This window comes from Podarcis muralis, chromosome 3, assembly GCF_964188315.1.
Source record: "Podarcis muralis chromosome 3, rPodMur119.hap1.1, whole genome shotgun sequence".
Lineage (NCBI taxonomy): Eukaryota > Metazoa > Chordata > Lepidosauria > Squamata > Lacertidae > Podarcis > Podarcis muralis.
The window spans coordinates 82,571,354-82,584,568 of record NC_135657.1 but is presented as its reverse complement, the minus strand read 5'-3'; the positions used below and the strand labels follow the sequence as shown (position 1 = coordinate 82,584,568).

Sequence of the window (13,215 nt, the reverse complement as noted above, 5' to 3'; positions counted from 1 at the left end):
GTGATGTATATAATTCAAGAGAAACAAAGGCACAGATTGGGGTGACAATATTACGCACACTAATTTAAGAGTAAGACTCACTGAATTCACCATGAGTTAGAACTTCACTTTAAAGGCCAAACAACATGTGCCATTAACAATTCAGGCAATTAACAATTACGTAAAGAATGTTTTGAAGTAAATAGTAGGCATAAGGGCCCCAATTCAGATCAGGACCTTGACTGGGGTGGGACTGTAGGGGCTTTAAGCCTCTGTTCCTCTGCTGTAGCCCCAATCCAGATTAGGAGCCCTGTAGCTACTATTTGCACTAGAAGAAAGACTTTTGGTGCAAGTGGAAGGTTTTATTTCAATGCAAATAGCAGGTACAGAGTGAGGGGCCCAACACAGACTAGAACCATAGCAGGGGCAAAGGTTTTGAACCTCCTACATCCCTGCTAGGATCACACACCAAAATGGCCCCTTCAATGCTGCCATTTAGTTTTTGAAAGCCGTTCATGCAGTTGCACGAACAACAGCATTACCTTCAACAACATACCATCAAACCCCATCCAGATGAAATTCTGTGTTGCCAATTTCCTGCCTGATTATTTCTTTTAGCAAACCGCAGCAGATTTTCTGAGAAGTATTTTACAGCAGAAACAAGATGAATAGTGCACAGTTAAATGCTCTGGTTTAAGCACTGAAAGCTACGGGAAAGATATGAGATTTATAATCCAAACACATGCCATTAGCATATTTCACTTGCGACACCCATTATATTTCAGAGTTCTGAACAACAAGTAACAATAATACTCAGGGTTAATGGATAGAAACATATGACATCTTTTAATTTACCTGTAGCAACAGAAGGTTCTTCAATTTTTTTGCCACTAGTTTTCTCTGTAGAAATTTCCTCTTTTCTATCAGAAAGAAATAAGGAACACTGTAAATTATGCAGTGAAGATGAAAGGAACAGGAATTCTTCCCTCTTTGACATACAGATTAAGGCCTTGATTCAACTAAAGGTATTCTCTAAAGTTCTATTGGTTTCAATAGGATAATGAATCTTCTATTTCACTCTTCTTTGCACTTACATCAATGGAACTTAAAACTGCTTATTTTGGCTGGGCAGGTGCCTTAGTTTTATAGACACAGCCCAAATAATGGAATAAATGCTTCTAAATACCCTCCCAATAATTAAAACATTTCTGTCAATAGTAACAGTAACAGTAACAACAACAACAACAACAACAACAACAACAACAACAACACTATCCATAAATGAATCAGTCTGTTTCTGGTCTCTGTCCATTTTGCAAGTTGTTTATTCATAAGTCAATGGCATCCTGTTTCTGTTTTTTAAAAAATAAATCCATACAAAAATTCATATTTATATATACGCTTTATCACAAATGCATTTAAATACATTTTCTATCTCAATGTAAAATTTTCTAAATACACTGGGTGAGATTCAACTAATGAGTCCTATCAGCGGAAGTCCTACACAAAGGACTTGCACAACTTGTTTTCCCTCGTCTCTACCCCCCACCCTCCCAAAATTGGCTCAAGGTGGGGATGGGGAAATCCCCAGAACAGGTGATTGTTCTGTCAGCAATGTTTCCTGTGATATCAAGTTCCTTCCATTTTATCCTAAAATATACATTTAAAATGTGTATGTCCTTAAAACCAAGAGCTACAGCGCAAAATTCAGAGAAGTGTGAAATCCAAAGCCCTGTGGAACGCCCTCCCATCAGATGTCAAGGAAATAAACAACTATCTGACTTTTAGAAAACATCTGAAGGCAGCCGTGTTTAGGGAAGTTTTTAATGTTTGATGTTATCGTGTTTTTAATATTACATGGACTTGCTTAAAGCTGGGGATGAGAGTTAAGGGGTTATACCAAAATCCTTAGGAAACCAGAGGGTTCTGAGGGGGGATATGAAATAAAAAGGTGGTTCTGCTCTCATAGTCAGAAAAGGAGCTCAGACACAGGGGGCAGTGAGGGATGACAACCAGCTCCATCATTGCCAGCTGTACCTGCTTCTAAGAGGGCAAAAAGTTGAGGCTAATAGAGTTGGAGGAGCGAAGGTCATAAAAGGGTATAACAGAAAACAAGCAGAGAAAGGTAAGGTGAGGCAATGATGTGAAGGCCTCAGAAGGGAAAACCAATTCACATACAAGTGCACCAAATGTAGTCTCACTTCAGTTTGCACTTGTAATGAACTCTAGTCAGGGTTATTTTTTAGGCAATGTAAAAGACTGCTTTTGTTTCTTTCTATAAATAATGCGTGAACTGGTCCTATAACTCAGTTTTTCTCCATTCACGCTGTTCCTTTAATTTTTGCCCTCTACAAAACTGATCCAATTTCAAAAGAGTAGTAGTGGAAGCAATAGTAAATAAAACAAATAAGTGCCACAACAAACAACCACAGGGGTCATTTTCACGGAGGTAAAATATTTCCTTTCCTTTCTGATGAATTGTTCCAATATTCTGCATGACACGGCACCTCATGTGGCTACCACACAACAGATGAAAGTCAGGAAATCTATGTGTTCTCCTTCTTTGAGGGTCTTGTCTTGCATTATGACAAGCTAAACGTTCTTCTAATTTAGGGTGTTGACCCTTTCTAAAACATCCATTTGCCACATTCTCTTAATTCTCTCAATTCTCTACGTTTGCAACCTGGTATCTTTCAACTAGAGGTGCCATGCAGAGGCTTATTTTGGGACATTATGCATCCAAAGCATGCCCTCTTATTACTATGGCATTGCCAGAGGAGGAATGATTGGAGTGAGGGGGAGGGGAGGACTGTAAGGAGAAAAGAGTTTGGCAATCAGAAAGAAAGAATGAATGAATGAAGAGTACTCCATGTTCTTTTCTCTCTCTCAGATTATAACTGGCCAAATATCTAAGAACACACTTGTATCTAAAGTAACATCTTTCCAAACAAAAGGTCTTCTCAAAATTCTTTCTGCTTGATCTGGTGGCTGCTAAAGCTCAGATTAAAGCCACAGGAATGCTTTCTTGTACATTTAACAGCTCACACAAGTGGTCTAGTCATGAGAACCAATGAAATGGAAACTTATATACCAACTTTCACACTCTGTTGAAAGTGGAATCTCTGGGGTTTCCTAGCCAGACTTTACTCCGATCATATGAGATCACAAGAACTGTTTTAAAAAGGTTTGGACTGGACATCTTGAATTTGGAAATGTTGATAAAAAGCAGATTACAGAATGGTATATGTAACAGGGCACATTATTGAAAAATTCATGGAATTTTAAACAAACAAATATACAGTCAGAAGTAAATAACTTTATATGACTTCAATTTTGACATTATCCATCTCATTTCTCCCCTGAATATTGCATTATGTCTATTTAGAAATCGTTTTGGAGATTGAAAGATCTTCAGCCTACAATAGCTCATGCCCAAATCTTCCTGGATAGGATTGTGGATCAAATTATTTATGAACAGAGTGTGATTCTGAATCACTCACCCTTTAGAGGGAAAACAAAACAAAATTCCTTCCAGTAGCACCTTAAAGACCAACTAAGTTAGTTCTTGGTATGAGCTTTCGTGTGCATGCACACTTCTTCAGATACACACGAAAGCTCATACCAAGAACTAACTTAGTTGGTCTTTAAGGTGCTACTGGAAGGAATTTTGTTTTGTTTTGACTATGGCAGACCAACACGGCTACCTATCTGTAACTGGACCTTTAGAGGGAGTCATTCATGGACATACCAGACTCAGGATTTTTTACACTCTTCTTAACTGTAGCAGGTGTAATAAATGTATGTCATACACATAAGCTACGGGTACAGTGGTACCTCGCAAGACGAATGCCTCGCAAGACGGAAAACTCGCAAGACGAAAGGGTTTTTTGTTTTTTGAGCTGCTTCGCAAGACGATTTTCCCTATGGGCTTGCTTCGCAAGACGGAAACGTCTTGCAAGTTTGTTTCCTTTTTCTTAACACCGTTAATACAGTTGCGACTTGACTTCGAGGAGCAACTCATAGCACGCGGTGTGGTAGCCTTTTTTGAGGTTTTTGAAGACTTTGGTGATTTTTGAAGCTTTTCCAAAACTTTTCTGACACCGTGCTTCGCAAGATGAAAAAAATCGCAAGACGACAAAACTCGCGGAATGAATTAATTTCGTCTTGCGAGGCACCACTGTACATAGCATTCAAAATGCTTACATACCTTTTACATTTTTGTTTACAGAAGGCAGGAACATCAACTGGAGAGAACTCTTATTTTGGTTTACTTACCTATCCTGGAAGGTTCTGTGTTTTACTCGCTGCAAAAAGATTTAAAAAGAGAAAGTTTTATAAGTTTCTTCCACCATAAAATGGAAAGCTGTAATGCCATGATTCAGTCTAATGCCATTTCTTTTCCACTGTGGACCCTTTAAATCTTTTTTTGATGTGCCTTGGTCTTTTAAAAGAGACATTCTTCAGTGTGAGAAAACACAGTCTTTAGGTCTTACCCGTTGAATTATCTCCAGATGCTCCTGAGAATTACTGAAATTTTTCCCAATGTCAAATATGCAGAAAGTGTCTCGTTGACAGGCAGTGACCCAATTCTGGTATTCTGATGCATCTGGAATCCGATCCAGAAAGATCCGGAAGGCTTCCCATACAGCTTCTTGGCAGACTGAGAAAACAGAATAAGAATGCCTGCACTTTACTTGGCAAAATATACAGCTAAATGTTGGGTTACATGGAACTCTGCTCCACAAATGCCCAAATTGCCCAAACTCTGAAGCTCATTCAATCGCTTACTAGTTCTAACTTTTTTAAGAAGCAAAAGGACCACTGGTGGCCTCTCTCTTTAGAATTGTCTAGCAACTTCAAAGCTAGGCAAAACCACCCCCCTACACCCATTCTTTTCCTTTTGGGAAGAAATGTGCAGTATGCTCATCAGTATGTTTAGTCAGAACTAGTCCTCATATGTTTATTTCATTGTTAATTTTTTTACAGATTTGTTCAAAGCAGCTTACAGTATAAGAACATCACACAATACCATAAAATACCTACTAAAAATGGACATACACACACACAACATTCATATATCAAAAAACAGTAATAGAGGAACAGAAATAAAACCACAAAGCCAATAAAATAATCAAATGTCTTCCAAAACAGTCGTGTTTTTGCCAGATGTGCATAGAAAGATTAGCCTGATAAATATGCATTGGGAGGGCATTTCACTTAAGTGGGAGTTACTCAGAAGTAATTATTTATTTGTTCAATAAAGCTTACAGTAAAGCCACTTACTCCAAACGATAGACTTTGTTTCCCCAGTGATATGCCTTTTTGCGACTGTAATTCTAGGTGGTTATAGTTCTATTCAGCCTTCTCCCCAAAATGATTTTTTTAAAAATGTTTCAGAAAATCATGAGGTCTCAGCCGAAGGGAAGACACAGAGAAAGGACAGCAGCTTGCTCAGCTGTAATTAGGAGGTGAACATGTTAACTCAGTCACGAAGCACTAATTTCTTCAGATTAATCAATAGTGAAAATCATGGGTATGGGGTGGTTATTGAACTGTTGGCTCCTTTAGCTGGGGTTATGATCAAGCGGCAATGTGTGGTTGGAAGAACCAGGCCTATGGCAGGAAAATTGCACTAAGTATGATGGTAGTAAATAAAATAGCAGGCTCCAAAGAGTGGCTTTTAAAAGTTACATTGACAGGTGGAAATACCCTGGCAAGTACAATAATGAGAAATGCCTTTCCTCTTGATTTTCTACCTCAATCAAACAGGCTTCTGCTGCAATAAAATATGTCAACTCTAACTCCCTGTGAGACATGTTTTATACCCCTACTACTCCAAGGCTCTGTACACACTAGACATATTTAGTGCACATTTGAAGCACATTAACTACCTTTGAATTCGGGGCACTGTAGTTTGTTAAGGGTTGCTGGAAACTAACTCTGTGAGGGGTAAACTATGGTGCCCAGAACTCTTTGAGGGAAAGAAAGTGCTTTGAAGGGCAAGTGCAAGTTGCGCATGTATTGGCATCTGAATAATCACAGATTTGGATAGATGAAACTGCTGTTTGCAAAAAGCTGCACTGATTGAGGTGGGGCGAATTGGTGACAACAAATCATATAAACAAGAGATTCGAGCTATTGGGCAAGTAATAGCTTTTTAGATATTTGGTGGCAATACTACAGAACCATTATTTGAGTACATACACCCATCCAGTTTTTATATCCTGTTCTAGACCTTGCAAAACTATTCCCCAACACAGGATTTCACAGTGCTTTATACCTGTACCTTATAAAATCTAAAGCTAGTCACCAGAACTAGTTCCTAGTGCTGCTGCAATAAAGAAAGGTGACTATGGCCGGTTCCTATTGGAAGTAAAGTATTTTCCTCACATTCATGCCCAGATAATTCCTGAAATGGTTTTCAAAGGGTTTTAAAACCCACACTTTATTGAAAGCATAGTTATTTATCAGCTGATCCTCATGGCTCCTACTGCAGCCTTTTACAGTGTAGGGCTACCAATATGATACAAAAATGCTCTTGAAATGGTGTATTTTTGAAAAAAAAAGTGTTTTTCTCTGGGCATGCCCTCTCATTCATTACATTTGAACAGTAACCAAGCTACTGAAGCTGGATCAGCATCCTGTGGTAAAAGGGAAAAATTCTCCTATTGTTCCACAGAAAGAATTGCCTAGGCACAGATGGAAATAATCTAGCCATAGATAATGCCAATTCTAGTGTACATTTTATTCCCCCCCGAATCTATTGACTCATAAATGTTATACTGTCCGAAGTATAATTATGTGGTCCTATGCATCTATATTCCCGCTTCATTTGTTGTCGTTTCAAATGACCCTCCAGGAAAAAGAAAAGAAAACCTGCTTTGATGTATAGTCCCCATGGAAACAACTCTCCTCTTTTGTACATTGGCTCTAATTTGTTAAAAGTTAAAGTGCTCCCTCTCGATGCTGAATAACTAACCGAACCGCATGCCAAAACTGTAGCTACTGGTGGAAAATAACAGCCATCGCAGCTGTGGAACAACTGCTGGCTTCTGTATCATTTGGGGAAATAAAAGCAAGCATGTGCAAAGGCACAAAACTAATAAGGCTGGGATGACGCTTCAGAACAAACACACAGTAGGGTAAAATCTCATGGCTGCAAGGAAGAGTTCCAAGAGTCCCCTCTGCTCAGCCTCTGTCAGCAGCCTCGTGCAATTAATACAACAAGCTCCAAAAAGGAGGACTAACGTGCACACAAATATTTAACAACCTGCTGTTCATAAATGAATGTGTGCATGTCAGACTACACAAGCCCATTAATTAATTCCTAACAAAGAAAAGCAACAAGGTTTTGTTTTTTTGCCATATCGTACAAACCAGCTTGAATAGCTTTAAAAGGGAGCTGGGCACTACACAGACGAAACGTATCTTGTCTGAGGGGAGTTTTTGAGAGGAAAAAACAAGCCAAAAACAAATTTCAATTGGTTCTCCCCCCCCCCTTTTTGATGGGGAGGGAGATATATCAATGGCGGCCTTGATCCAATGCTTTTAGCACAATATCTGCCCTCAAACAATGGATGGAGGGTATAGATGCAAAGGAAGTTGGCAGTAGCGGCTGGTATACATTGGAACTGGTGGGACAGAAAGCAGGAAGCCAACAGCAGGTGGCGCTAGAGCCAATGACTAGCATGGCCAACTAATTCTACTTCTAATGCCTCCATCCTTCCTGCTGAGCTCTACAAAAGCAACATGGAAACTAAGGAAGAGGAGGAAACTGGCAGCCAGAGCCTTTCCCCAGAACAGTGTTTTTCAACCAGTGTGCAATGGCACCCTAGGGTGCCTTGAATGATGGTCAGGGTTGCCGCGGGCAACACTGGCCTCTGTCCCTTTTTCCTTCTCTCCCTTCTCTGATGCCCTCTCACATCTCTGCATACCAAAAGCTTGCACAGCTGTTTGTTGCAGCAGCCCAGGCTACAAGCTTCCGAGGTGCATGGTGCCTCTGGGGCTGGCCAGGAAATACCCAGATGTATGGCAACACGATGGAAAAAGCAGCAGAAACAGCTCCAAAAGCCTAAAATCACTATTTTTGGGACTCAACAACTTTGTCAGGAATTTTACTTTTTGAACTCTAATATAACAGGTGCCTGTGGGAATTCTTTCCATATTCACCTGGATATGAAATGCATAGTTTCTAGATGCAATGAAACTCATGACATAAAAGCCTCCATACCTTAAAGACAGTCCTGAAAAAGAAAGCTCAGTCCCATACGCATGAAGAGAACTGCAGTCTAAAATCAAGAATTGCTATGCAATTTAATTTTGCTAATTTTTTTGAAAATCCATTTGTAGAAATATATAGGCAAGGATTGCATAGAGAGAGAAAATGCAAGGAAGAATGAATGCAAGAAAGAAAGAAAGAACGAAAGAAAGATTCTGTAAGCTTTTATCACAAACCTCATAAAGAGAGATATCCTCACACTTCATAATTGGGAAGAACAACTGCTGTTCTTTAATCATATGGTGGTGAATCACCACACATAGAAGCATTATTGTGCATCTCATATAATCAACATGAAGTGCTCATAGGTGTTGCCACCCTGCATGGTGAAGGCCCAGGTTGGCATCATAATTTAATGCTCAACTCAGGTATGGGACTGATGACAAAAATAAGCTCATGCAGCTGCAATCTGTATCTTACTATTGAATAGTTAGGAAAAGTAGTATAATACATAATTTAGGCAAATAAACCCAAAAATTTACAGTAGACTACCATCGCTGAATACTAGGAGACAGACTAGTTTACATACTAAATAATCAATGCAACTTTATTATCATTATTAGTATTTGGGTATCTAAATTGGTAGCAAAAGTTGGTATGCTGGATTTGATTCAATGTATCTGCTGTTGTTGTATGTGTGCCTGTATACGATTGCTTTTTATATATGCAATTGCTTTAACTGTTTTAAGATACATAACTCTGATCATATTGTGAATCACTTTGGAAGGTATCATGGGAAGCAATTCATAAATAAAGTATTCTCCTGAGGGGAGGGGAGAAGAAAGAAACTTGAGGAACTGTCACCACTGATATCCCTCTGTGGCCTCTTCTCCCTCCCTCCCTCCCCCCCCAACTGCCACCACAGGGGGCCTCTGAAGGACCATCTTGCCCAGAGGGGAGGGGAGCAGCAGCAGCAACAGCTTCTTCCAAACAGACAAGTTGCCTTATCCATTCTGTTGCAACTGTTTCTTAAAAAGCAATGCTTACTGTTGTAGTAATCGTACGTAAACTGCTTTGTGAGGTCTGCCTGAAAAGTGGTAAATACTGTGAATAAATAACCCATCGATGAGCCATCAACTAATCCAACTGAGATATTAACCAGCCATCTGCCTAACCAAAGAAGCCTTTACCACCAGAAGCCTTAACACTACAGTAAATTATAAATAACGGAACAGGTAAGAAATACTACAAAAGTGTGCACACAAAATAAGAGCTATGTCCCCCTCCCCACTGCTTTCTGTTTAAAGTGATATGATAGATGTCACTATATTCCTTCTTTTGAACTGATCTCTTTGAATGGGCTCATTCCTTGGAGGCTGAATAAATAACCTTTGCGTTGATAGTACTTCCTTCAGTGGGTCAGGGGCTCCTGGCAGTGGGTGATTAAATCAGAACATAGCTGGGTTTGTGATGAGTGTGCAAGACCGCATGGTGACTTGCCTGCCTGGTGCAAAATTGCAGATCACAACTCATAAGTCATCTAGATAGCCTGTACAGTTCAGGAGGAGATCGTGATCATGGTGCATGTTCGTATCAATGACATGGGGGAAAGTAGTTGTGTGATCTTGGCAGCAAAGTTTAGGTTGCTAGGTAGAAAGCAGAATCTTTCAAGGTAATTTCTCTAAAATGCAACCTCTTCCAGATGTGAGGCCATCTACAGCTGATGAGTCTCAATGTGTGCATGAGATGGATGTTTTAGATTTATTAGGCCCCAGAGAATATTTTGGGCCAAGCCAGACCTCTAGAAAGGCTCCACATGAACCAGAGTGCAACCAGACTGCTTGCACTTAAATTTAAAAGGTGGCAGAGCAAACTGATCCCTAGGAAAAAGCCAAATGGAAGGGAGGGCCATGCCGTTACAGATGAATCATCCCTAAGGGATGAGGGTGAAAATGTTTTTGATTAGAGTAACTAGGCAATGAAAGTGCAGAGGGGCACGACAGGCATTCACAAAGGCCAAAGCGCCATAGAGGAAAACACACATGCCAGAGAAATTTGGAGAGAGGCACCATGTATGTGTGTTTATATGCTAGAGACTTCTGTGCCAAGATGGGCAAGCCAATGAAGTGCTTGATTTTAAAGGAGAGCATCAATATAATGGGCAAAACAGAAACATGGTGAAGTGGAGAGAAAGCCAGTGGGACATGGCTATCTCTGGATACAAATACAAACCAAAAGGACATATTAGGAGCCACAACATTCTTTACTTTAGTGTCGAACGAACTAGAAATCCAAAAAGGACTTCTCCACAGAATCACTTAGGTGGCAATACAAGGCCCTAAGAGTAATTTAGTACTAGGAAGGTACCATCATCCCCTGCTGAAAACATCCAGAGTGATTTTGAGATATAGAGTGAAATAAAGGAGGAAGCCGTAGGAAGAAATATTGTAATGATGAGTGACTTTGATTACCATGTTCCAGTGATGAAAAAGAGGTAACATTTCTAGGTGTCCTTAATGACTAACCTAAAACAGTTGGCCATGGAACCAACCAGACGAGAGGCATCCATGGACAGAAACTTGAATGGTGCATAGGACCTGGTGCAATGCAAGATTTAAGTGTTGTTGAATTGATTGCTAAAAGTTGCCATGGTGCTACTAAATTCAACATAGATTTGAGTGGGAAATTGCTAAGGAAGCTCAAAACACTCACTTCAAGGAAGCAAACATTGTGACTTGGTGAATTCAATAATTGCTGAAATAAAAGGGTTAACTTTCTTTTCCATCCTCATTAGTTCATTCTAGGTAGCTGCTTAGGGTAGCTGCATTCTAGGTAGCTGCTTTTTTTTGTAAGGGTAATACAACAATATAAAAAACAACTTCCCGAATTCAGGTAGGTAGCCATATTGGTCTGACGTAATTGAAAAAAATTAAAAAATTGTCCTGTATCACCTTAGAGACCAACTAAGTTTGTTCTGGGTATAAGTTTTTGTGTAAGTGTGCATGCACACGAAAGCTTAAACCCAGAACAAACTTAGTTGGTCTCTAAGGTGGTACAAGACAATTTTTTAATTTTTTAATTTATTTCAACTTCCCGAATGTTAAGAGCAAAGGAGACAGAAACATCACACTGAGGAGGCTGTTCAACAAACAGGGAAACACCACTGAGTAAAACCACTACCTAAGGAGTACCTCAGAGGCTATTGAAGTAGCTATACCCAAAATATGCCAGCACACCATGCTAAACATTCCCAGTCTTTGATGCTTTAACTCTTCCTTGGCAGATGAACTACGTCTCCTGCTCAATCACTTTTTGTTTAATGATACCAACTAACATTCAGAGCATGCATGGAATCCTGTAGTCAGAGAACACCAACCTGCAGGTCACACCCAGCCATGCCTTCTCCTTGCCCCACACCACATCTTGTCGGGATTTTTGTTGGGATCGTAGCATAAAAAGAGGAGCACACACAGCAATACAAACAGGAATCCCTCTTACCTCCCAGGACTATAATTAGGCTGGAAAAAAAAATGTTCCTTTTGGCACCAGTGAGAGGGCTTTGTTTTCTTCCTAAGCATAATTACTATGCAGGGAGAGGCTCTTGCTGGAAAGGGAATGGTTAACCATACTTTTCCTATCCCTGTGATTCTACAGTAGTAAGAGTGTTGCCTCTTGCGGTATTTAGGTCTGGAAGAAAATAGGTGCCATTCTGGGCAAATAGGAAGTCACCCACTTTTACAGTTCTAGGTTGGATTTATTCCATTCTATAAATGGCAGAAAATTTATCTGCTTGCAGTTTTTCTGTAAACACCACAAGTTCCTGATATGCATGAATCATTTTTAACCCATTTGCAAAACTCATGTGTGACAAAACCTATGGCACCGCTGCTGATGAATTATTCAAGATAATGTATTATATACGTTCTACAAACATTCTTGCAGAACATCTTAACTCACAAAACATAAATATGAGAGATGCAGAAATATGTGGAACTACATGACAATTTTTCTGCATTTGCTGATGCTCCAGAAGAGGGACAACATTTATCATATTTAGCAGACAAACTCAAACAGCTTCACTAAACTATTAAATTTGTCTTGGACTGCAGGTGTACGCTATCTGGATCCTTTTAATTCAAAGCAGCTACATCATTATAAACAGCCCCTCAAAAGCCTGTGTGTCTTGGAAAACCTTCCTCCAACACCCTTCTTTTGGTCTGGTGCAGCACAAATCTCCAGATGTCCTTAGGTTAAATATAGTTCTAAGTGATGCAGGAGGGCATGAAAGAATCCTACTTCTACCTTGTGCTACTTTTACTAGAATGAAAACACATCATCCAGAAATTCATGTGACACAGCTCACATTGGGCTGTACTAGGATTCAGTGTGTGTGGAGGGCAAGCTGCCTCTGGAATGCCGTTGATTCAACACAACATCTCTAGAATTAAGCTGCAATTTAAGAAGACAACAAACAAGAAGAACCCTGCTGGATCAGAAGACTAAGGGCTCATCAAGTCCCATGTCCCACAGCAGTCAACTAGCTGCCTCTGTGAAATCCTCTGGGAGTTGTAGTCAAGCTCATATTGAGGACACCATTTTGTTTACCCCAGGTTTACATGGTTACTTATGAAGAGATGAAACGCAGGCAGAATTGACAGTACAAGACCAGGCTGACTGTTTGTCTGATTCAGTATAAATTGTTGCTTATAGACTGTTTGTCACATTTGTACCTCACTCTCTCTCCAAGGAGATTAGAGCAGCATAAAATACATTAAAAATTATCTCATTTTAGCATCAGACAACCTTGTGAGCTGGCCTAGGCTGACTTTCATTGACTTGCCTTAGGTCATCCACGGATCTTCACGGCTGAGGAGAATTTTGACACCAGCTTCTCCACAGCAAACCTTGAAGTATAACACTGGGACCTCACACGGTCATTTTTAATATACTGGCAGTGTTGCACCACTTATATCAGGAAAGATATAACACTGCCTACAGAGTTGCTTTCAAAGTCTTTT

At 39.9% G+C, this 13,215-nt stretch overlaps 1 protein-coding gene across 5 annotated transcripts in view; it reads right to left on the bottom strand.

Annotated features, from left to right (window-relative positions):
* Positions 1 to 13,215, bottom strand: part of IMPG1 (interphotoreceptor matrix proteoglycan 1) — a 72,860-nt gene that overhangs the window by 44,506 nt on the left and 15,139 nt on the right. For all 5 annotated transcript variants that reach the window (XM_077926209.1, XM_077926210.1, XM_077926211.1 and 2 more), the window contains exons 3-5: positions 4,473 to 4,639; positions 4,255 to 4,283; positions 835 to 899 (exon numbers count right to left, since the gene is read on the bottom strand). In XM_077926209.1, the coding sequence (XP_077782335.1) occupies positions 835 to 899; positions 4,255 to 4,283; positions 4,473 to 4,639 (261 nt within the window). The remainder of the gene's footprint in view (positions 1 to 834; positions 900 to 4,254; positions 4,284 to 4,472; positions 4,640 to 13,215) is intronic.